At 40.7% G+C, this 25,538-nt stretch overlaps 1 protein-coding gene across 2 annotated transcripts in view; it reads right to left on the reverse strand.

Moving 5' to 3' along the window:
• The window catches only part of CDH18 (cadherin 18), a 464,051-nt gene that overhangs the window by 127,795 nt on the left and 310,718 nt on the right, over positions 1-25,538 (reverse strand). For both annotated transcript variants that reach the window (XM_032183266.1, XM_032183265.1), the window contains exon 6: positions 21,272-21,391. In XM_032183266.1, the coding sequence (XP_032039157.1) occupies positions 21,272-21,391 (120 nt within the window). The remainder of the gene's footprint in view (positions 1-21,271; positions 21,392-25,538) is intronic.

Raw genomic sequence — 25,538 nt, forward strand, 5'->3', positions numbered from 1 at the left:
CTCCTTCCTGTTTTTCTCTTTGATAGTGGCAGAAGAGATCTTTTGAGCACCTTATGCTTTGAACAAGTTCATTTTGGAGAGAGCTTGTTAATTGTTTTATTTCCAAGATTTTCTGAGCTGACCTACAGTTGTTTCTGAGTTGCGTCATCCATAATGGCCTCCAATGACCTTTCGTAAATATGCTCAATAGTAATGCTACATAAATATCTGTAAAAAAAATAAAGCTGGGACTCACCATTTCCTTCTTCCTGGTCAAGTAAGTGACAATAATTACTGGACTATTATAAAGCCTTTTAGTGCAGTGGTTTAGCACTTACATTTAGCCAGGTTTAACATGGCTGGAGCCTACTCAGGAAATCTAGTGACAATCTTTTAAAAGTGCTATTGGTCATGTGCAAATGGTACTTCAGAGGCTCAGAGCTGTGTCGAACCTTCATGCAATTTTCCCATGAAAACAAAATCTATCTTTTTAGCTTCAGAAATATCTTCCTCCCAATTGCCATGTTCTCACTTCAAACCAGAAATGGTTACAAAATGAGAAAAATAATAGTAAGGAAGAAAAGTCCTTTTCTGATCACATTCTTAAAAAAATGTTTTTGCTGAAACTAACATAATCACTAGACATAACAACAGATAAATAATAGGCCATTGCAGGTTAAACAATAAAATCTAGAAAAGTCTATGCACTTCTGAAATCAGAAACTTACAATGGAAACTGCTAGTGAACCTTAACTATAGGTATCTGCTACCCGCTCTGCTAAGAATGTATTTTAAAAACCTATGATGGCTAGTAGTTAACTTATGAAGGCTAAAACTTGGTATAATCTGTGATTTACATGATTAATTCAGAAAGTTATCAGCAGTCTAACCTACTACCTCCCAGCTGTAATTTCTAACTTTTAACAAATTACTTCTCATGTTGTGTTCTCGGTATACAAACACATTTCCAAATTATTATTTATGAATAATAACTTTGGATTTTTTTTAATTTCCCAAAATTATTACACACTACTTCATAAACAGTTCCCAAATCATGGAACATAAACTACCAATATATCCAGAAATGGATTGTCTAAAACAAGTAGTAAAAAAAAAAAAAAAAAAGTATTCAAAATACAAGATAGGAGTTTGCTTGAAAAATTTAAATTGAAACTGGTTATTAAATATAAATACAATTTCTTCAAATATAGGGGGGTGTTGTGCGTTTGCTTAGGGGAGCAGGCTATTGGACAGGAAAATTCTTCCTCCTCACTCTTCCACCATCCCAGACTTACTTACACTAGTCAACAGAAAAAATATTGTTAATATCAATCTGAAAAGTGATTCTCAAAAATCAGAGGCTTGATGTTGAATCAGGGGTGCATTATTTCATTGTTACCTAACGGAAACTTTGAAAGCACCAAACACATTACTGACAATCTCATTCTGATTCAGAACACCACCACTAAAAAAGGTAATTTATCACCATTTCTCATGATGGCTATTCAAAGGACTTATCAGTTATTTTCAGACAAAACTAAAATAACAATAAAATACACTCTATAACAATCTTTTAGATAGGCAATGATGTGATATTGTGAAAGATCTTGGAAAAATATGGATTTTTTAAAAATTCCTTTCTACTTTAAATGGATTTGATTTTTTTTCCTGTTGTTTTAACATAGGGAAAATAAAAAAAAAAAAAAAACTAACCCTCACATAAAGGCATTAAAAGTACAGTTCGCTCCTGTGCTTTTGTCTTAATTTAAAATTCACTACTGAAAGGTTAGATTTCAGAAGCTTAATACAAATTTCACTGAATATTTTTTGTATTATCTTCTGTACCATACTGTGGTCTACCATGGTTTACTAAGCCATCCTTTCAGAACAGTAATATGGTTTTATTTTTCATATTGCTCTGCTTGTAAAACTAAATCAAAACGAAACCGATTTGGAGTGGAAGGTCAGAAGCACTTGCCATGACACTAGATGACACCACGATGTCACACAGGCACTATGATGATTACTCCCAGATAGCAGACCCCTTCTGCCATGAGAAGGAGGACTGGGGATCCTCAGACTAGCTTCCCATCTGTTTGACATACAGGTGTTTCAGTACCCATGTTTCAAGAAAATGGCTAGCACAAGGAAATGTTAACATATCTGTCTGTCTCCACCTCAGCTAGACAAAATGAAAGTCTTTTTCTATTCTGTTACATAGCAGGCAGAAACTGCAAGCAGAGCACACGTGCAGCAGTCACAGCTGCAGACAATACTCATTCAAAGGCTGTCATTTGCTCTCTTCAGCAATCCCAGCCATGCCTGAGCTGGCCCAGCTGCCTTCAGCCCCTGCTTGCTCAGGAGGATTGGAAGCACGTATGTGGGCAGGGGACAGTGCGGTGTCAGCACATGTTGAGCAAGTCCTGGAGAAGGAAGGCCTTAGGTACAAGGTGAACTGAGTTAGCCATGGTGCTGCAGAGGCAGGTGCTCCAACATGCTCTTCAGATACGGGCAGCTTTGCAGCACACCCAGCATCGGGGGCTGGCCTTCAGAGGTACCATGAAAGCTGCTGTGAGCACTGAAAAAAAACAGCTGCTTGTTTTCTGAGATACAAAATTTGTAAGAAAACAATATTTTCTTCTCTGTGTTTAGGCCAATGTATGTGACAATTCATATGTCGTACAGGGAGGAACTGTCTGTCATACAACAAGCACTGATAGATTCTTATCTATAGATAAAAATAAGTAGTGCAATGAAAAGGTGAGGTTGATTAAAAAATCCTAACATTTATCATGAGTTCACAAGCATTGCTCTTTGTTTACCTATATATTCTAACACTCTTGCTGCATAGTATAGCCATAGTAAAAATTAACTTTTCACAAAGCTCTTTTAAGTAAAATGTGTGACTTGAGAGAAAATGTAAAAGACGTGTGTTTTTGATTTGTTATTTTGCTTCTGCCTAGGAATGTGTGTCAACAGCTACATGAATCATTTTTAATTTCAAGGCCTTGAAATTCACCCTGAGGACTCCTGTCAGAAAGAAAGGATCTTCAAAGTTAAAAGAAGAAAATATTAAAAACACAGCAACATTGTAGCTGTCATCTGGCAACAGCTGTTAGTTGTATTATTAATCCAAAATGAATCAGGAATAAAAAAAAAAAAAAAATTATTGGATTTTGACAACACAGCCTAACACAACACTTCACAGATGTGGTGGAAAACCCACAAGGAACCCTGGGGAGGTTAGAGCACTCCAAAACTTTTGCCAGCAACTTTCTGTTAAAAGGAGGACAAAATTCGTGCAAAGCAAAGGAACCACAGAAAGGAACCACATTCAAAGGAGAGGTATCTGTGAGTCCTTCATCTCTTGCATGGTTAATTGATCAAGATAAATACAGTCAATACCCTATTCCATTAATTTACTGTTTATTTCAACAGGAGATATGTGATAATGGGTATCTGATGGTCAGTAAAAAAAATTTCTATCCCTGGATGTTGCTCATATGAGAAACAAGAAATTAATTGCCCCTCATTGGCCATTTGCCGAGGCGATCGGCTCCGGGGCAGACGCGTTCTGCAGCGGAGCGGGGGATCGGGCCAGGCAGGGCTAATTTTTCCGGCATCGAGCCTACTTGAGGGAGCCGCCAGGACCCGGCAGCCCTCGTGAGGGAGGCTGACAAGGCGTAGGCAGAGCTAGCAGCATCCCCTCCCCGGCCATTCAAAAGCTGCCCCTAGGGAGTGTGGGCGACCAGGGCGGGCAAACAGGGCGTGGCGCGTCAGAAGGGAGTGGCGCGGCAGTTCGCGCAGGAAGGGCAGAGCGCTCCCCCTACACACAAACAACACCTCCTTAACAACAGCCGTAGCTAGGTGATAATGGTCTCCACCTGGCACGGCGCGCTCTCCAGGAAGTCGGTACACACCCAGACCGACTACCCTTTAAAAAATGCCGCAGTTCAGGTCACTGGATGAGGGTAGTACCTGAGCCTGTTGCTGCCATCGGCGGGAGGCAGAGAAACTGCGTGCGTGAGGTGCGAGCAGGTGGATGACCTGGTCCGCATGATGGCAGATAGGATCAAGGGGGAGGTGGAGAGGTTGAGGGATATCAGCGAGTGCGAGTGGGAGATAGGCTGGTGGAGTAACTCCCTGCAGGGCCTCAAGGAGAGGTATCGAGGTGAGACACCCCAAATGGGGGTGGACCCCCTGCCCTGCTGCCGTTGGGCAGAGGGAGGGGACCTGGGAGTTGAGGAGGAGTGGAGACAGGTCCCTGCTCGACATCGCAGGCAATGCCCTCCCCTTCCGGCCCCACCTTCCCAGGTGCCCTTACACAACAGGTTTGAGGCCCTGGAGCTCGACAGACCAGTAGCTGAGGAAGAGGTAGCAAGTGTTCCCAGGAGGATGCCTAGGGCAAGAAGTTCGACTCCACGCCTAAGGACTGCCTCCACCAGGACAGAAAGAAGGGTGATTGTTGTTGGAGACTCTATTCTTAGGGGAACAGAGGGCCCTATTTTTCGGCCTGACCCTACCCGTAGGGAAGTCTGCTGCCTCCCTGGGGCCAGGGTCAGGGACGTTGCCAGGAACCTTCCCAACCTGGTTCGCCCCTCTGACTATTACCCTCTTTTGATAGTCCAGGCGGGCAGTGAGAACATTGAAGAGAGAAGCCTCAAGGCTATCAAACGAGACTTTAGGGGGCTGGGTCGGTTAGTGGATGGAGCGGGAGTGCAGGTGGTGTTTTCATCTATCCCTATGGTGGCAGGGAGGGGTACAGAGAGGACACGGAAAGCCCACCTGTTAAACACGTGGCTCCGGGGCTGGTGCCAATGCAGAAATCTTGGGTTTTTTGATCATGGGGCACTTTACTCAGCACCTGGCCTGATGGCCGCAGACGGGTCCCTATCTTTTAGGGGAAAAAGGATCCTGGGCCAGGAGCTGGCAGGGCTCATTGAGAGGGCTTTAAACTAGGTGAGATGGGGGATGGGGCTGAAGCTAGGATTGTTGGGGCTGTGCCAGGGGGAACGATGGCAAGGCTGGAGGATAAGGCAATGGCCCAGCTGAAGTGCATCTACACCAATGCACACAGCATGGGTAACAAACAGGAGGAGCTGGAAGCCATCGTGCAGCAGGCAGGCTACGACTTGGTTGCCATCACGGAGACGTGGTGGGACCACTCTCATGACTGGAGTGCTGCAATGCCTGGCTATAAGCTCTTTAGAAGGGACAGGCAGCACAGAAGGGGTGGTGGTGTGGCTCTCTATATTAGAGAGTCTTTCGAGGTTGTAGAACTCGAGGCTGGGAATGACAATGTCGAGTCCCTTTGGGTTAGGATCGGCAGGGACAACAAGGCTAGTGTCCTGGTCGGGGTCTGCTATAGACCACTGAACCAGGATGAGGAGACGGATGAGGAACTCTACAGGCAGCTGACAGAAGCTGCGAAATCTTCAGCTCTTGTACTCGTGGGGGACTTCAACTTCCCTGACATATCCTGGAAGCACAACACAGCCCTGAGAAAGCAGTCTAGGAGGTTTCTGGAGAGCGTGGAAGATAGCTTCCTGACGCAGCTGGTTAGTGAGCCTACCAGGGGTGGTGCCCCGCTAGACCTTCTCTTCACAAACAGAGAAGGACTGGTGGAGGATGTGATTGTCGGGAGCTGTCTTGGGCAGAGTGACCACGCAATGGTGGAGTTCACTATTCTTGGCGAGGCCAGGAAGGGGACCAGTAAAACCGCTGTATTGTACTTTCGGAGGGCTGACTTTGAGCTGCTCAGGACACTGGTTGGTGGAGTCCCTTGGGAGGCAGTTCTGAAGGGCAGAGGGGTCCAGGAAGGCTGGGCGCTCTTCAAGAGGGAAATCTTAATGGCGCAGGAACTGTGTGTCCCCACGTGCCCAAAGACGAGCTGGTGGGGAAGAAGACCAGCCTGGCTCAACAGAGAATTGTGGCTTGATCTTAGGAGAAAAAAGAGGGTTGATAATCTTTGGAAAAGTGGGCAGGCCACTAGGGAGGACTATAAGGATGTAGCGAGGCTGTGCAGGGACAAAATTCGGAAGGCCAAAGCACATCTGGAGCTCAATCTGGCTACTGCCGTTAAAGATAACAAAAAACGTTTCTATAAATACATCAACACAAAACGGAGGACTAAGGAGAATCTCCATCCTTTACTGGATGTGGGGGGAAACTTAGTTACAAGAGATGAGAAAAAGGCGGAGGTGCTCAATGCCTTCTTTGCCTCAGTCTTTAGCGGCAATACCGGTTGTTCTCTGGATAGTCAGTACCCTGAGCTGGTGGGAGGGGATGGGGAGCAGGATGTGGCCCTCACTATCCATGAAGAACTGGTTGGTGACCTGCTACGGCACTTAGATGTGCACAAGTTGATGGGACCGGATGGGATCCACCCAAGGGTACCGAGAGAACTGGCAGAGGAGCTGGCCAAGCTGCTTACCATCATATATTGGCAGTCCTGGCTATCGGGGGAGGTCCCAGTGGACTGGCGGCTAGCAAACGTGACGCCCATCTACAAGAAGGGCTGGAGAGTAGACCCAGGGAACTATAGGCCTGTCAGTTTGACCTCAGTGCCAGGAAAGCTCATGGAGCAGATCCTCCTGAGAGTCATCATGCAGCATTTGCAGGGCAAGCAGGCGATCAGGCCCAGTCAGCATGGGTTTATGAAAGGCAGGTCCTGCTTGACGAACCTGATCTCCTTCTATGACAAAGTGACGCGCTGGGTGGATGAGGGAAAGGCTGTGGATGTGGTCTACCTTGACTTCAGCAAGGCTTTTGACACCATCTCCCACAGCATTCTCCTCAAGAAACTGGCTGCTCATGGCTTGGACTGGCGCACGCTTCGTTGGGTTAGAAACTGGCTGGATAGCCGGGCCCAAAGAGTCGTGGTGAATGGAGTCAAGTCCAGTTGGAGGCCAGTCACTACTGGCGTCCCCCATGGCGCGGTGCTGGGGCCAGTCCTCTTTAATATCTTCATCGATGATCTGGATGAGGGCATTGAGTGCACCCTCAGTAAGTTTGCAGATGACACCAAGTTAGGTGCGTGTGTCGATCTTCTTGAGGGTAGGAAAGCTCTGCAGGAGGATCTGGATAGGCTGCACCGATGGGCTGAGGTCAACTGCATGAAGTTCAACAAGGCCAAGTGCCGGGTCCTGCACCTGGGGCGCAATAACCCCAAGCAGAGCTACCGGCTGGGAGAGAAATGGTTGGAGAGCTGCCAGGCAGAGAAGGACCTGGGAGTGATGGTGGATAGTCGGCTGAATATGAGCCAGCAGTGTGCTCAGGTGGCCAAGAAGGCCAACGGCATCCTGGCTTGTATCAGGAACAGTGTGACCAGCAGGGCTAGGGAGGTGATCGTCCCCCTGTACTCAGCTCTGGTGAGGCCGTACCTCGAGTACTGTGTTCAGTTTTGGGCCCCTCGCTACAAGAAGGACATCGAGGTGCTTGAGAGAAGGGTGACGAAGCTGGTGAGGGGCCTGGAGAACAAGTCCTACGAGGAGCGGCTGAGGGAGCTGGGCTTGTTCAGCCTGGAGAAGAGGAGGCTCAGGGGTGACCTTATCGCTCTCTATAGGTACCTCAAGGGAGGCTGTAGCGAGGTGGGGGTTGGTTTGTTCTCCCACGTGCCTGGTGACAGGACGAGGGGGAATGGGCTTAAGTTGAGCCAGGGGAGTTTTAGGTTAGATGTTAGGAAGAACTTCTTTATGGAAAGGGTTGTGAGGCATTGGAACAGGCTGCCCAGGGAAGTGGTGGAGTCACCATCCCTGGAAGTCTTCAAAAGACGTTTAGATGTAGAGCTTAGGGATATGGTTTAGTGGGCACTGTTAGCGTTAGGTCAGAGGTTGGACTCGATGATCTTGAGGTCTCTTCCAAGCTAGAAATTCTGTGATTCTATACCTATAAAGAACAACACATCCTGAGATAAACACACGGACAGTAAATATGTATCACCCGTCTCTCTAAACCTACACCTGAAAGTCACAGCCTAATAATTTATGTTTCAATTCACAATTATTTAAGATTTAACTTTACTTAGGCCTTTCTCTGAAAGACAAGCAACTCCAAAAATGTATATTTCAAACTTTTTTAAAAATTATCAGCTGTTGACTTTTTGTACAGTCACTGTTTCAGCAGTGCAGGTTTTAAAAAAATCTACTTGGAAGACCTTTATCATGGAAATAATATTTGAAAGGAAAAAAAAAATGTGAAGAGCAGTGGACAGAAAGAATTTTACAAGAATGATGAATATTGATGTTATGTCATGAAAAAGCATTTTAAAATCAATGCCAAATCTAACTTATTAAACACATACTTTTGCATTATTACACACTTATATTGCACTTGCTCGTATTTTTCTGACTTACTGTGATGTCAGTTGAACAAGGAGACGGCATATAAAAATAAGATAAACACATCTACATGCCAATTAAGAAATGAATGCTTTATGTAATTTAAAGCATAACTTTGTTAAATAAGATTATTACGAAATATATTTTTGTAGCATACCACTCTTCGGTAGTTTAGAAAAAGAATATTTTTCCCATCATTTTTTTGCCTCATTTTATCTTATGTGATAGTTTAGAGGTGATATTTTAATATTATAAATATATATAACTAATAAGTCACCATGGCAGTGATTACATAAAATAATTTGCTGATACACCTTAATGCACGATATTACTTTTACTACTTCAGTATACCTTGCAACTGTTGGTTTGCCAGAGCATTCTGAAACTCTTGCAGAACATACTGCACTACACAAATTTGAGATGCAACTGCTGACACACATTGTCCACACCAGTGAGAATCCCTTGGAGACGGTATTACATCTAATCCAATTCAATCTATTTAACAAAACAGAGGCTTAGACAAAAATAAAAAATAAAAAATAAAATAAAAAGTCTGAGTTTCTTATGCTTGTCTTAAAGTTGTCTTCTTTTTCCAAACTACAAAGTAAGCTAGATATTTAGCATCCACTATAAAGGCATCCACTTGCAAAAAGGCTTCCTCTGTACAGAACAGAACAATACTGCATTGAAACAAACATAAAAGATCAGTGAAATAAACATACCGTATGCTCTTTCAGTGATCCAGTTACTTTTACAGAATATTATGGCTCAAGTGAACAACCCATTTCACTGCCATATTAACTTTTTGTCAGAACTGATTAAAAATGGATTAAAGACAAGACTTGAGAAATGTATTTAAGGGAAAGGACGTGCATTTTGTTACCAGTCCTTGCCATTTCATATTGAACGCAAGAACCTGCAGAAAATCTCATCATAAAGAGATATCCTTCAAGAAGAAACGACTTTGATAAGTCCCTCATTTTATTTTCATCTTCCATTCAAGTGAAGCCTAACTCATATCATGGCTATATATATATGGAACTGCTGCATGTTCTGCCCAAATACTTTTAGATGTAATCTATTGATCTAAAATTTATTTCTTGAAAGAAGAGTTTGTGAGAGAGCAAAACGTAATTTAATCTACCCTCTTCCCTTAGGACTGTTCTCCTGATGGCTAGATCTTCTTCTGGGTCTGCAGCAGTTTACTGAGTTCCAGGAAGGCTTCAACTCTTAGAGCTTCCTTAATATTACAGATGGAATTGACTTCTTCCTTGTAAATATCATAAGCTTTATCTCACAATACTATGTAACCAAAATACCAATAGTCTTATGGACCAGTTAAGGAAAAAGGAAGAGGAAAAGCATTTTCAGAATATTTTAATACATAATCATAACAACAAATATTATTCATAATATCATCCTTTAATCCTGAAATGTGTACTAAGAGAAAAACAAGATAAAACTGTATAGGAAGAAACAAAAGGCTTCCTTGAGGACATAAATTGAATGTTTCTGAGGTAAAATTAATGATGTACTCCTCTTGTAATCCTGTACGACTTTCAATGGCAGAATCTCTACCTATTGTTTAAATTTCCACATAAGTTATGTACTGGCTGGGAATTTGAACCCCTTTGTTTGCCTGAGGGATGTTCACACGTTACAAAATGTGAAGGAAAATAGACCTTTGTTGACAGCGATACTTGCAAAAATATCATAGAAACTTAAGTGGCTGGCGGCTCCCTGAGGCCAGGCATGAGGAGCGTGGGATGTCCCTGGGTGGGCCAGGCAGGGCCCGCAGGCGGCACGCCAGGAGCACGGGACTGGGGGCCCCAGCCGGCCGAGGCCAGGCTTCGCTGTGAGCCTGTGGGTGGGCCCAGCTAGACAGAAGCCATGTCTGGGCAGGGCAGGGCTGTGGGGAGCTGGAGCCCAGCCCTGATGCAGCCTCAGTGGGGCAGGGGCTGGTGGCCCTAGGTCTGCTAGGGGGTGTTAGTGCACTCCAGACCATGACAAACAGAATGGCAAGTTTATATGGAAATTTGGAAAGAGCAAATGAAGATAAAAGCTTTGATTTGGTAACATAATTGTGCCTTTGTCATGTAAAAAGTCCAGTTCCAGATACAGCGATGGACAAATGGTGATCAATCTTACCCTTAGGGGAAAAAACAAACAAACAAACACAAAAACAAACCTTCTATTATCATTTAGTGATTAAGTGAAAGAAAATATCCGTAAGTAAAGATATATAAAAAGAAAACAGTACTGAAGAGTATCCTGTTCTGAAAGCAAAGATACAGAGTCTCAGGAAATGTAGTTACAGCCTATCCTAACTTTAAATTTACAAATATGATGGCAAATTATAGTGACAATTACAAAACATGAGGAAAAATTGCTGGTTATTATGTTCAGAGTCTACCTGTACTCTTAAGCTTACTGGGCTGCTTCTGTTGCTGCTGATGGGCTTGGCAAAGATGGCAAGGGATGGAGCATGGCAGGGGCTGGAAATGTACTCTGGGACAAGATGAGAAAATATGGGCACCACATAAGGGAAACCAGGAAATCCTATTGTCAGGCTTTATGTTCCCCCTTAATATAGACACCAACTTTGTGAACGATGCCAACTAAATACTGACAGGACAAATACTAACATACAGCTGATAAAGTCAAATTTCCTAGACAGATCACACTTTTGTTGATGGTCTGTGGAGGTGGTTTCTCTTTCCCCTCCTACTCAGATAAGAACTGAATTATAGATGTCTCTCAAAAGTCACATTTGTTATTATCATATTTTTTTATCATATTTTAAACTAGGGCAAAATTGCTCCAATCTTCCAATTATTTTTTTTTTTTTAAGTAGAGGGACAATTGATATGGAGCTGATAAAGCTTCCGTTCACCTTTTGGAGGAAGTATCTCTACTGCAGTTCAATTATATTTGCTGGAAAATATTTATTGAAAAGCATTGTCTTTATACATAAGCTTTGGAAAAGCATCATCTCTATACTAGATTTGCTGTTCTGTATAGTCTATTGCAAGACAAGATGTTATCAGCTACTTTTATTCAGATTGTAACTGAAAATCCATGCATTGCTCTGAAATACAAAGATTGATGGGAAAACAGATACATACTTACTGATCTATGACTATGCATAAATTATATTCTGAGAGTAGCTGTGGTTTTAAGTCACTCCCATTTTTAAAGAGTAGAATGGAGGACCCAAGGAACTACAGACGGGTGACCCTCACCTCTGTGCCTGGCAAGATCATGGAACAGATCCTCCTAGAAGCAATGTCAAGGAATATGCAAGACAATGAGGTGATCCAAGACAGCCAGAACAGCTTTACCAAGGACAAATCCTGCCTCATCAACCTGGTGGCATTCTACGACAGAGTGACTACATCAGTTGACAAAGGAAGACTGACCGATGTCATCAACCCAGACTTCTGCAAGGTCTTTGATACAGTCCCAGGTGACATCCTGGTCCCCAAACTGGAGAGAGATGGATTTGATGGATGGACCATTCAGTGGATAAGGAGTTGAAGGTCACACCCAGAGAGTGGTGATCATTGGCTCTATGTCCAAGTGGAGGGTAGTGACGAGTGGTATACCGCAGGGGTCTGTCCTAGGATTGGTATTGTTTAATATCTTTACCAATGACATAGACAGTGGGATGGGACCACCAAGCTGTGTGGTGCAGTCGATACAACAGAAGGGATGCCATCCAAAGGGACCTGGACATGCTTGAGAATTGGGCCCAAATGAACCTAATGAGGTTCAACAAGTCCAAGTCCAAGGTGCTGCACCTGAGCCAGGACAATCCCAGACACGAGTCTGGGAGAAGAACGTACTGGGAGAAGAACTTACTGAGAGTAGCCCTGCAGAAAAGGACTTCAGGGTTCTGGTGGACAAAAAGCTCGACATGAACCAGCACTATGCTCTTGCAGCCCAGAAAGCCAACTGCGTCCTGGGCTGCATAAAAAGAGGAGTAGCCACCAGGTCAAGGGAGGTGACTGTCCCCTTCTGCTCAGTCCTTGTTAGAACGTGTCCAGAGGAGGGCCAAGAAGATGATCAAGGGGCTGGAGCACCTCTACTGTGAAGACAGGCTGAGAGAACTGGGGATGTTCAGCCTACAGAAGAGAAGGCTCCAGTGTGACCTCTTTGCAGCCTTTCAGTACCAAGAGGACTTACAAAAAAGATGGAGAATAACTATTTGCTTAACCAGATTATATCAGGACAAGGGGGAATGGTCTTAAACTAAAAGAGGATAGATTTAGATTAGAGATTAGGAGGAAATTCTTCACTCTGAAGGTGGTGAAGCAATTGAACAGAGAGGTTGTGGATGCCCCGTCCCTGCAGGTGTTCAAGACCAGGCTTGATGGGGCCTTTTCCAACCTGATCTAGTGAGTGGCATCCCTGCCCATGGCAGAGCGGTTGGATTTAGATGATCTTTGAGGTCCCTTCCAACCCAAGCCATTTTATGATTCTATGATTTTATGACTTGTGTGCATTTTAAAAATCAGCATTTATATGCAACTTCTAAAGGAACAGTATCCTCCATCAATTCCAAATGCCTTGTTTCCTTTTCACAAGTGTAGCACCATTGGTCTTTCATTGCCTCCAGGTTGAATAAAATGTAATTTCTCAAAATAAAAAACATAAAAATGTGAACTTATTCATGAACTTATAAAAGCAATAGCATTATTAACACAATATAATATTTAAAAAAAAAAAAATAAAAGAGAGAGAGAGAGAGAGAGAGAGAGAGAGAGGAGAGAAGTTCAGCCATTTAATAAATATGTAACCACTTTGTCTCCAACCACAGATATTTTAGCATTACCAAACCAGCAGCTTCTGGAATAGTACTTCAATATTGTTCCCTCCCGTTTTCATTGCCACTGCAGAATCTCATTGCCACCCTTTAACTTAATTTCTGAAATTATCATCCCCAATAATACCAATACCCACAATAACTTGTGGAAGGGAAAATTGAATTGGGAAAGGGAGTGTGGATCATGAGCAGAGAATAAGGCATCTCAATGCTTTGTTCTAAATCTTCATTTCAGTCCTTCAGCCAAAAAAAAATAAGGGGGAGAAGAAGGAGGGGGAAGAAGACTCAATGTCCCTGTAATTCTTTCTTGTAGAATTAGAGATACCACTAGGATGCCACTGTCTAGAAGAAGGACACCTAATAACACAATTAAAGGCAGTAAAGTCATTGCTTAGTTCCACAGCATTACAGTGATCTGTAATGTATTGCTAGCACGTGGACTGGTCCTTGGGCACAGTCTTTAAAGATAGTGTAGTGCATTAATCTTCTGAGTCAGTCTCCTGACTCTCATCCCAGTTGAGCTAAAAATTACACTAATGTATGTGGTTTTAGGGTGAAATCTTACTCATTCCTGTTCCCTCAAGTTGAACACAGTCTATCACACATGCAATTTCCACACTTTGTTTGGATGGGATATTAGCTTTCCTTGTCTAAAAACAAAGGAGTAATGGTGCATATTATCTCTTCTGAAAAGTTTGAAGACATGGAGAGAAATACCTGTTCATACAATTAATCATTTTCAGGAAAAAAAAAAAAAAAAGGAAAAAAAAAAAAAAGACATGTAATAGATACTTACAATGAAACTCTTTTCTCACACCAATATCATTATCTTTTGTAATAGATACAGCATAGTAGTTTAGACCTTCAGGGAAAGAAAGAAAGAAACAAACAAACAAAAAAAAAAAAAACCAGCAGGCTATTCTCCTCAGTATATCTAAAAAGATGTGAAAGTCTAGAAATATGGAAAAGCAAGCTTAATAAACATAAACATCAGGGAACCTTTTACAACGGCCCATAGAATATACATGTAAAAGCAAAACCTGGTAATGGAGAGCAGATAGCAATTTTTTGCATCTATAAGAAAGACTGTGAAGGATAAAGCAACAGACTCTAGACTATATGATTGTGTATATCTCACTGGTTTCACATCAAGACTTTAAACCTGGTTGAACAAACACAGCACTTCATCAGGCATTATATTTTGTTGAAAGTATAATGATATATCTGTGTATTTACAAATAAAAGTCTATAATTTTATTTTTTTTTTTTTTTAAAGAGTGTCTACCAACAAAAGGAACACAGTTGCCACACTGACAATTAGAAGTTACAGAGTTGTGGAAGCATGTGTTGATTCCTCATTTTTTAACTTTTCTTTTTGTTTGCAGGGGGTGGAGGGGAGGGAGGGAAGTATAACTGGTGGTTGAGAACAAATGCACATACTAGTTGTTTGGAACAGTGAATGACAAAAGTCACAAGCACAGAAACAACAGCAGAACAACCAAGGATGAGTTTCTTCCTGATTTCTGAAATAAATCTCCAATACACAGTGAGACTCCTAGGAGAGGGAAAACAAGGTTACAACATCCGGTAATCTTTTCGCCCTTGCTTTTAGGGCTCTTTTCCTTCCATTTTAACTATATGATTGATGTTGGAAGAGATAGTGGTGGTAGATAGTGGTAACTCATAAAGAAAGTGCAGAGGCAGAACATTGGTACTGCTGTTATGAGCTGAAGAGTGGTCAATCTCCCTCTGCTCCTCAAACCCTTGCTCCAGCAGGCAGACCATAAAATCTCCTTGGGGCAGATCTCTTGTTAGTACTTAAAATCCAAATCCAAACGACATTACAATATTTATATTACTCTCTGCTGTTAGCTGCCATTTGACACCCTCAAGTAAGTGTTCATGACAATATTTTTAGATGAAGCATTTATTTCTGTCCCTTTGGGAATTAAGAAGCGTATTGCACAGTACCTGACAGAATTAGAAGAAAGAAGTAAGACTCCTATTTTGATCCTGAATTCCTGTGATTTTCTTGACAACAAATGGTACGCTTTGGTAAGGATATATACTAGAAATATCATTTCAGAAATTCCTTGGAGGAAAATAAACACATGAACACTTGAGCATGAAATGCAGTTCTTACAACTTCAAGATAAAAAGTATGGTATACATGCACAAAAATAAATTCATTTTAAAGTTAATTACACACATTTAGCAAGATACAGAGCTAATAAAAGGAACTCAAATTTCAGCATGATTCTCCACTGTGACCTCATCTTGATACTAAGCAGGAACCAATCGCATTTAATTAAGTTGGAGTCTTTACTAGCAGCTATAAAAAAAATGGCTTGCAATGCAAGTTCAAGTGAGATTTTGAATTTTCTCTATAGCTAATCTACTTGCCTAACAAACAGAATGTGTATGAGCAAAATTTTATGATTAATGCAATTGCCCTTACTATTTTTTTTATAAATTTAGTTACTGAGCAACAACATTTTAAGAGCCTATGTGTAAAAACTGTGATAGAAGAGGTTAAGTTTACTTTCAGACCACTGTAGGAACTTGGGCATTAACTGCTATCTTAGGAGTTTTGGGAGTTAGGGAAACATCACGAAATACTCCTTTACATCATAGGCATTCAGTTTATGTATGATACTAATGGCCATAAGGCCATTAAAATAATATTGGAGATTCTCAGCATGAAGCAAAGAGATTGCTAAACACAGGACTCTCCAGTTTCAATTAGCACTCTAATATGTACCAACTTGCATATCAGCATGGCATCATTAACCCCAATAAACATGTTTATTTTAAACAGATGTCACCAAGACAGATATTTCAACTAAAAGGAGTACAATTTATTATTCTTTCCTTTTTATGTCAGAAATAGGGATGCTTCTTCAAGTAAGCTGCACAATTTGATTTCTGAAACAATTTTACTACCTAATAGTTTCCTCTGTACAGCAGAGACATTGAGTCATGAAGTGCCTTAAGATTACTCTAGTTAGCACAGTAGATTCTTAAAAGGAATACCACAACAGACTATTCTACTAAAGCATACAAAGAGCACTCTTTCTTATTGTACTGCAAAGTCTAAGGAATTCCTCCAATATAAAATATTATCTTTAAATGAAGAAATGAGGCAGATGTTAATCCACTAAATCCAGAGTTATTACCTCTGTATTCATTTTAGCATATTTCATCAATTAACAATGTTGTGTTCTAAGTATTTGTATTTATCAGTATCATACCTATGAATAACGTTATAGATTATCAACAGTTTTTTTCTTGTTTCCCAAAACAAATGTGTGTACACTTGCATGCTTTAAATTAACACTCTACAGATTATAATGCCACCAGATATTCCAGTCCCACATGAACTCTGCCAAGAAGGTTAAAAATGAATAAGAAGAACAGTTACAGTTGAAAATGAAAGTCAAGATTTTCAAGGTTTGCTCATTTTGTGCTCATGAGGAATATCTCTGTATTTGGAGGCATCTGTCCACCCACTGACTATATTACCTGTCATGTGCTCTCCACCAAGTACCATACTAGAGAAGTAGTGAATGGGTCATTTCTTATAGGCATGTTTGAAGCCATTATTCATATTATTGTGAAGACAGAAAGCAGAGGGAGGTTGACACTCTTCTCACACTTCATAATTAGCCATAATTATTCAATTCAAGGCTAAACATGTTTCTCTCCCACCACACCAATGCCTACAAACAAAATGAATAAAACTACAAGCCCTAGAGCCGATCACCTGAAAACCTAATGATTCTTAGGAGTTGCCAAAACTGATAGCCTGATGGAGGTAAGGCTTCTGCTACTCCTTGATTTTAATCTATGATTAAGAAGCAGCAGTGGGGCAGTGTGTCCTCCCAACAGGCACACACACACACGCTAAACATACACACAGCAGGTGGCACACAGACAGAAATACTTAACACCAAAACACAAGTGGGATGGACAACCTCATCCTGTTTCCTTCCCTGCCTGCTCAGGATGAAGACCTATTTAAGCGGAACACAAACGTGCTCAACCGGTACCCACACATATCCAGCCTCAGACACCCCATTAACCTAGTAAGTGGTACCTCGATCCCCAGGCAAAGAGGCCTCTCAGTCAACATGGAGACCTTACAGTCACTCTGGTAGCTGGTCTGGACCTCTTGGCTCCTCCAACAACCAACTCTTGAACCCTCTGGTTTCTCAGGCATCTGGCCCAGACTTTGGGCCATGTGAATATCCAGAACCCAAGCTACTTATCCTACTTGCTGATCAGTCTAGCTTGATGCTCAGCAGTGACAACACACTGACATACACACCTATGTAATATGCACATGCTCTGCACTCTCCACTTGCTGGCACCGCAGACACATGGGCCCCTCTGACCCATCTGTCCAGCTCCTGTTGCTGGCATTTAAACCTCCACACACACATGCACAGAGACAGAAAGTCTCTTCACCCAGGAAAATGGTTAGAAAGACAGCATAATAACATACAGGACAGACTGCACTGATCAAGCACAGGATACAAACAGACAACAGTACTGAGCAGGAGCCTGTTTACACACGACCGGTCCCCTTTGTCCCCTTACGCCATTATTTTCCCTTGCTTTTTCCTCCCTCATCTGTCTCAGCCCCTCCATTTCTCTTCCAGTGGTCCTTCCTCTAAACATTCCAGAATAAGTCTAGTGCAATACCATGATGCTCTTCCCTGCATCCTATAACATGTCCCACACCCTGTAGGTAGTAGGTCCCTCAGCCTCTCCTGTTGCTGACTCCTCATGATGGGTTTCACCCCTGGACTATAGGGCTAAGGCTCAGCCCAGTATTGATTACCCAGATGGGGAATTACCTGGGGGTTGCTCCCTGTGTGCTGCATCTCTGCGCTCCTTTGTGTGAGCTAAAACAAGCCTTTTATCAGATAAGCCAACAACGATGTTCTTTTGCCAACAACACAGCTCTAAAGTTATTAATCTTGAGGTGGCCAAGTATTATATTTTAGATGCATGAATTCTCAAATATCCACCCTATTTAAGCCATTTTAAACCAAGCTAATAAAAATCTATAATTCTAAAGTCTCTGAATAGTAAGTTGTTCAGAACCAATCTGAAGAAGCACTAAATTAGAGGCAGAAAACTTAAGATTAGCATTTACACTACAGCCATGAACAGCTTAATGTCTGTATCTGATAGCTCCAAGAAGCTTTACCAACAGCTACAAGAGATCCTTAGACTTCTCAAAAGTTACATTCAATCACAAATGTTGAAACCTTTCACCTTCTCACTTTTTCCTTGCTACGGCCCTTCTACTTCTTTCTTGTAAGGGAAGCTTGTGAATGCCGCTGTAAATTCAAAAAATTTTTGGAGAAAAAATAATTAAGATGAAATTGAACAATTCAAACTGTTGAAAAATAGGTCACAGAAATGCTTGCAGATTCAGAAGTGATGCATTTCGAAAATTAGTGTTTTAAACCCAGAAATTCAACACAAAATTTCATAGAATCATAGAATATCCTGAGTTAGAAGGGACCCTTAAGGATCATCAAGTCCAACTCTTGACACCGCACAGGTCTACCCAAAAGTTCAGACCATGTGACTAAGTGCACAGTCCAATCTCTTCTTAAATTCAGACAGGCTCGGTGCAGTGACCACTTCCCTGGGGAGCCTGTTCCAGTGTGCAACCACCCTCTCTGTGAAGAACCCCCTCCTGATGTCAAGCCTAAATTTCCCCTGCCTCAGCTTAACCCCGTTCCCGCGGGTCCTGTCACTGGTGTTAATGGAGAAAAGGTCTCCTGCCTCTCGACACCCCCTTACGAGGAAGTTGTAGACTGTGATGAGGTCTCCCCTCAGCCTCCTCTTCTCCAGGCTGAACAGGCCCAGTGCCCTCAGCCGTTCTTCGTACGTCTTCCCCTCCAGGCCTTTCGCCATCTTCGTAGCCCTCCTCTGGACACTCTCCAACAGTTTCATGTCCTTTTTATACTGTGGTGCCCAGAACTGCACACAGTACTCGAGGTGAGGCCACACCAGCGCAGAGTAGAGCGGGACAATCACCTCCCTTGACCTACTAGCGATGCCGTGCTTGATGCACCCCAGGACACGGTTGGCCCTCCTGGCTTCCAGGGCACACCACTGGCTCATATTCAACTTGCTGTCTACCACGACCCCCAGATCCCTCTCTTCTAGGCTGCTCTCCAGCGTCTCATCGCCCAGTCTGTATGTGCAGCCTTTCACATTTCATAGTGAAACACTCTATTATTCAAGATTTTCCAATAATTTCCAATATTCTACTTCCCATTTCTTCACACCAAATTAAATTAAGTGCTATTCTGGAATTATGAAAAGAACACCTTAAAACAAAAAGCTTACTCCATTTTTATTTCACTGTTTCACTGTCTACTTACCTCATTCCTTCCCCATATAAGCATACTAATAAAGAATCAACAGTATTTTCGTATTCTGTACACATATTTAAAACAATTTAAGTTCATAGATGTTATTAAATCCCTGTCAAGGCCTAAGGCTTTGGGAGTGAAAATATACTTCCATCTGCTTTCTTTATAACAGACACAAATAGATGCAGATATAACAATATTACTTTCTTTTGTGATATAGACCTGGTACTGAAAACACCCATCATGGTTCTTCACTGACTAAATAACAGCTCCAGACTACAAGTTCCACACTATACCAAATAAAAAAATAGGCCATTGCCTCAGAGTGACAAAACATAAATTAGAAATGTAGCCCAGGGTTGTATTTCTAAATAAAACAAAGGCAGAGAGTGCTTGAGCACTGTACCACTGATTTACTCTCCCTCTTAATTGTCAACATGTACTCCAGAATGCTGTTAACCTGTGTCAGCTAGCAGTCTCCCAGACTGTATCCACACATAGCCAGGTAAGGTGTGTGTCAGTGGTCACTCCCAGTAAACGGCATGATCAGGACTACAACAGGTTTGCCTCCAAGCAGTTTATACAGTCCTTCAACACTACTTTGTCAGGCTTTGCACTCTTAGGCCTTCCTAATGTGTTCAAAAATTCATAGAATAATTTAGGTTGAGAAAGACATCTAGGGGTCATCTAGTCCAGCCTCCTATTCAAAGGAGGTGTAGTCTCAAAGCCAGCTCAGGTGGTAAAAATGCATTTCTCTTCTACTGAAGCAAGTGCATGCCTCCAAAATCCACACAGATTAACGAACACAAGTAATGACACTTAACTGTAAAAAAACATTACAGTGAAAACTATTATACTACACTGAATTCGGCACAATTTAAAAATAATTTTCTTCCATACGGTCAGTGTAGGAACCACAATAGATACATGAGTATAAAGAATGTGATTCTTTCAACTCAGCATTAAAGGTTTCATATGGAAAGAGAAAACAGTTTAAAAGTTCAAATGAAGAAAAAAAAAACTTGTTAAGTTTTATTTCCTCAATATTAGGACTATAAATATATATTAAAAAAAATAAATCCATCATATTAATAAATAAGATAACAGTCTTCATAAAATCCAAAAATATTAACTACCAGTCCAAAGGAGGTTTCTTCTCTCTTTAAAGAAACCAATTTTGATTCCTTCTACATAAGTTACACTTCTTGGAAGACAGGAGAGGGTGATGCATAGAGTTTAAGCATAAATATTTTAGCTCATTCTACTTCTTGAATCAGAGAATATGATTTCAGCAAAATGAAAAAACAAAAGTTTTATAAATATGAGAATTATATTAATTTATTATGTTGAAGCACACATTCAATAATCCTCCTAAGCCTATCCCTCAGGCAAAACAAAGCATTTAAAATTGTTATGTATTAGGCACACTTGAGTCACTTCCTAAACAGAGGTTTGAAAATATGAAAAAGTGCTATTCCACTTTGGCTGAATGGCTCACATCATGGCATGATGCAGAATTAATCTAGTACACCGTTGGCTCCTTTTAGTTCTCAGTAAAACCGCAACTCTGAAATTTCATAATGTGAAAGCCAAAAGAAGGACATAACAGGAATTAAAAAAAAAAAAAAATCCACTCACCTGCCTATTTTGTATATTGGATTCCACCTACCAGACTCAATTAACTGCAACATATTAACCAAATAATACTGATAGGAATATAAAATACCCACCTGTTTTAGGGTCAACAGAAAAATATGGCTGTCCCTGAAGAATACTGTATACTACTCTGGCACTGTTTCCATATGTAGGGTCATCTGCATCTGTGGCTGTCACCTGTAGAACAGATGTACCTGTATATACAGGAAAATAGAAGTTAATTGATAATATATACAATTTTATGGCAGATTCTATTTAGGTGATTCAATTTTTATAGAATATTCTTAGATGTATTTCTGAAATTTCTGTAGTCCTCATGTTCTAAAACTGAGAGATCAATGATCTCTGTATTATTATCCTATCATATTTTTAAGGATCCTATCATATTTTTAAGGATCCATACTCATCTAAAAAAAATAATCTTTCTCTCTCTATATGTAAAACTAACTTACTTACATATATGTAAACATATATAGTAACTATACAGCATACATATTTGTGCATACAGACCCCAAATATGGATATTACTTAGACTTCTGAACAACTCATATTTATAGATTTCAGGATTATCATTCACACTACAAATTACTGTTGAAGTTCATATTTAAAATAATTTCCAAAAATGCCCCAAATTAATAAAAGATGCAAAAGTTACCAAAAAATCAGAAGGTATCAAAGATCTAAAGAAAAAAAAAAAAAAAAAGATAAGATAAGGAGTTCAAAAAACAGGTACTTGTATGCTGCTAACAAATACTATTAAAAAAATAAAATCACAATTTCTAACAGACCACTAAGTGGACCACTAAGTGGGATAACCTATCAATTTATCAGTTATACATTGTAGAACATAAAATGCAGAAGTATTGCAGAGATAGAATGAATATAAGTGATTTTAAATTTGCTACACTTTTCAAGACATTTGATGATGAATCTTTATGGCCCAACATTCTTTACTCAGAGAGTGGTGAGGCACTGGAACAGGTTGCCCAGAGAAGCTCTGGATGCCCCATCCCTGGAAGTGTTCAAGACCAGGTTGGATGGGGCTTTGAGCAATCTGATCTAGTGGGATGTGTCCCATGATGGGGGCAGAGTGGGTGGTGGTGGTGGAATGAAATGGTTTTTGAAGTTCCTTTGAACCCAAACCACTCTATGATTCTGTTATTCTAACATTGCACATAAGAAACCAGAAAATGAAAGATTGGAAAGTTAATAAAGGTTCAGTATACATCCCCTGTGATTATTCTTCTACAGATACTGCTTTCAACTGACTCCTTTGGCCCGATGTTAAAAGAGAAATAAGTAACAGCACAGGTTGCTCCCCTGTTATTCTGAAAGTGGCTTCTCAGCTAAATTAGCCACTGAGGGGTGTTCAATTTTGCATTTCAGTTCTGAGTAGAAGTATGCTTTGGACTTGAATTTTTTGATCTTCGCCACTTGTTGTACTTTGATTTGCCTCATGGAACAGTTTTGGAGCATCACAACTAGATTCCTTTGGATGAAATTAAACCAGATGTGATCTAGCAGACCATCTGATTTACTCTGACTGCAGAGGCATTTGGTTTCAGAGACCAGACCAGAGCTAGTCTTCCTAACACTAGTATCCCAAAAGACTTCCCAGAACACTTTCCAAATGCTTACAGTAGAGCTATTGGATCCAAGTTAAACAGTTCCAGCTGTTTAACTTCATAGGTCAGTTTCCATTGCACAGAACAATCTGTTTATATAATGTAATATAATTTTTATGTTAATTCCCAGGGCACACTGGGAAAAGAAATACTTAAAATCATAAGATCTCACTTTGAGTATAGCAAAGCAACCACATAAATCTTTGCAGATACAGATTTTTCACTCTTTCAGAAAGTATTCATTCATTTGTGCCATTCTAACTTGGACACTTGAGATTTGCTATCTCAACTTAGCACAGGAGTTCTTGCAAGCAACAACAGGTCACTTCAAATAACAGAAAATCAGTTCTTTTCACCCAATTTTACAGCTTATTTAAATACTGTTAGGATGTATTTCTGCAGCTCAGTTGTTGTATTAAGTGGTGAATTTCTGTCCACATTAATTTGTTGCTTTAGTATTATTTATGTCTTGTTACTTTATGTTGGAATGTTGTAAAATCGTTAAAAATTAACACATTACTGATTTATTTTATTCTTTTTAATCAAAAACACCAAAAATACCTATCCGATAGGTACAGGTATAGTCACCTATCAGTCTTTGTTACTAGAGCACCTGACAACTTTTATACCTTTTTGTAGAGACATTTTCCTGCTTCCAGAAACAACAGTCACTGCAGCTGCCTACTCTTCCTACAGGTTGTGTTCCCATTTGTTCTTTTTCCCAGAATTCTAGAAATTCAAGGTAGGCTTAGCAATGTTAGAACAGGTTCTATTTCACAGAAAGAAAATACATGAAATAGTAAGATTTCACAGAACTATCATTCTTCAAAGACATTATTCTCTCCTCTCCTTATTTAAAAAAAAAAATAAATAAAAATAGGGGATTGAATCTGAGTACTTGCTCATTGGTGTAGGACAAAGAAACAGGGCTAAAGAAAGGAGCTATCTCATATAAGCAACTGACAGGTCATTTTAACACAAATGGAATGCCATTATATCTTAAAATCCTCCACAGTGCGTTTTTAATACATTTTGTACGTCTCTCCTAGGAAACACCTTCTAATAGTAATTTGGTACTGAATAGTGAAAAGTGTTCCCTTTTCTTCTGAAAGAACACATTAGATGCACAAGTTTTAACTCACCCCCACCACTAACACCACCTCTCAAGCCCTCACATTCAGTGCAATGGAGCAAATCAGGCATTTAACATTTTCACTGTATTCTGCAAGCAGTTCACTGTATTATTACAGAATCATAGAATCATAGAATGGTTTGGGTTGGAAGGGACCTCAAAGATCATCTAAATCTAACCCCTCTGCCATAGGCAGAGATGCCACCCACTAGATCAGGTTGGCCAAGGCCCCATCCAGCCTAGCCTTGAACACCTCCAGAGATGAAGAGTCCACAACTTCTCTGGACAACATGTTTCTGTTCTTCACTACCCTTACAGTTAAGAATTTCCTTCTAATGTCTACTTTAAAACTATCCTCTTTTAGTTTAAGACCATTTCCCCTTCTCCTGGCTAGCCGAGTAAAGAGTCCTTCTCCATCTTTTTTATAAGTCCCCTTTAGGTACTGAAAGGCCACAATGAGGTTTCCCCAGAGCCTTCTCTTCTCCAGGCTGAACAACCCCAACTCTCTCTGCCTTTCTTCACAGGTGAGGTGCTCCAGCCCCCTGATCATTTTTGTAGCCCTCCTCTGGACCCATTCTAATAGGTCCACATCCTTCTTGTGCTGGGGGCCCCAAACCTTTACAAAGCACTCCATTATGCAAATATGCTCAGCATCTTGTAGGATATACCCATACTGGCCTTTTGCCTAACTGTTGTCTGATTTGCTAAGCACAGAGAAAACCTAGCTTGTGGAAACTGGGGGTTAGAATGCCTTGCTAAAAAAAAAAAAAAAAAGTATTAAGTGTACCTTTTCCTTTCAAATGAAAACTCCTTCAAAGTTAGCATCACTCTGTTCATCAAAATGACATAAAAATCGTGACTCCAAATGTAGTCACAATTAGTAGCCCTAGTCAGATACAGTACGGATTTTTGCTGTTGAGCTCTATGTAATGAAGATTTTAGATGGAAAAGTATACAGTGCAGCTACTATGCTATTTTTAATGTTAAACATTCAGAAGAAAATAATGTAATACAAAAAAAAAAAAAAAAGCATCTAATTTCCCTGGAGACCTCAGAATAGATCCGAACATTGGACCCAGAGGCATACCTTCCACACTTTCTTCACTAACCTACTGTGAAAGTGCCTGTCAAGGAAAACTCAAAATTTTGCTATGAAAGCATTTTGACACTCCACTTAGGCAATATAAAAGACTTTTTTTCCCCAAAGTGGAGACTCTGCTTATTCAGAGTACCACTACCATTCCACATGATTTCCCTCTACAGTTTAGAGATTACATATTGGGAATTCTGTTTTCTTAGCTAATGCTTTATGCTGTAAAATATGTCTGTATGCTCTGAAAACCATTCCGTAAGTTTTGCCATTTGTCTGTTATCAAGAATAGGGATCATTCCATCTGGGAAATCAAACTGTAGTTTTATTTCAAAATCTCTTCTTTTGTTTTTATTTTTTTAATATGTTTACAATAAAAATGTTTAAAGTTATATATCAAAGAAAAGCTGAAGGGAAATACTTCAATCTGTCTCTCGGAAGACAAATTTTTAATGTTTAATGAGGCAGTTCAATAAAACATGTCTGTTGAGAAT

Source organism: Aythya fuligula, chromosome 2, assembly GCF_009819795.1.
Source record: "Aythya fuligula isolate bAytFul2 chromosome 2, bAytFul2.pri, whole genome shotgun sequence".
NCBI lineage: Eukaryota > Metazoa > Chordata > Aves > Anseriformes > Anatidae > Aythya > Aythya fuligula.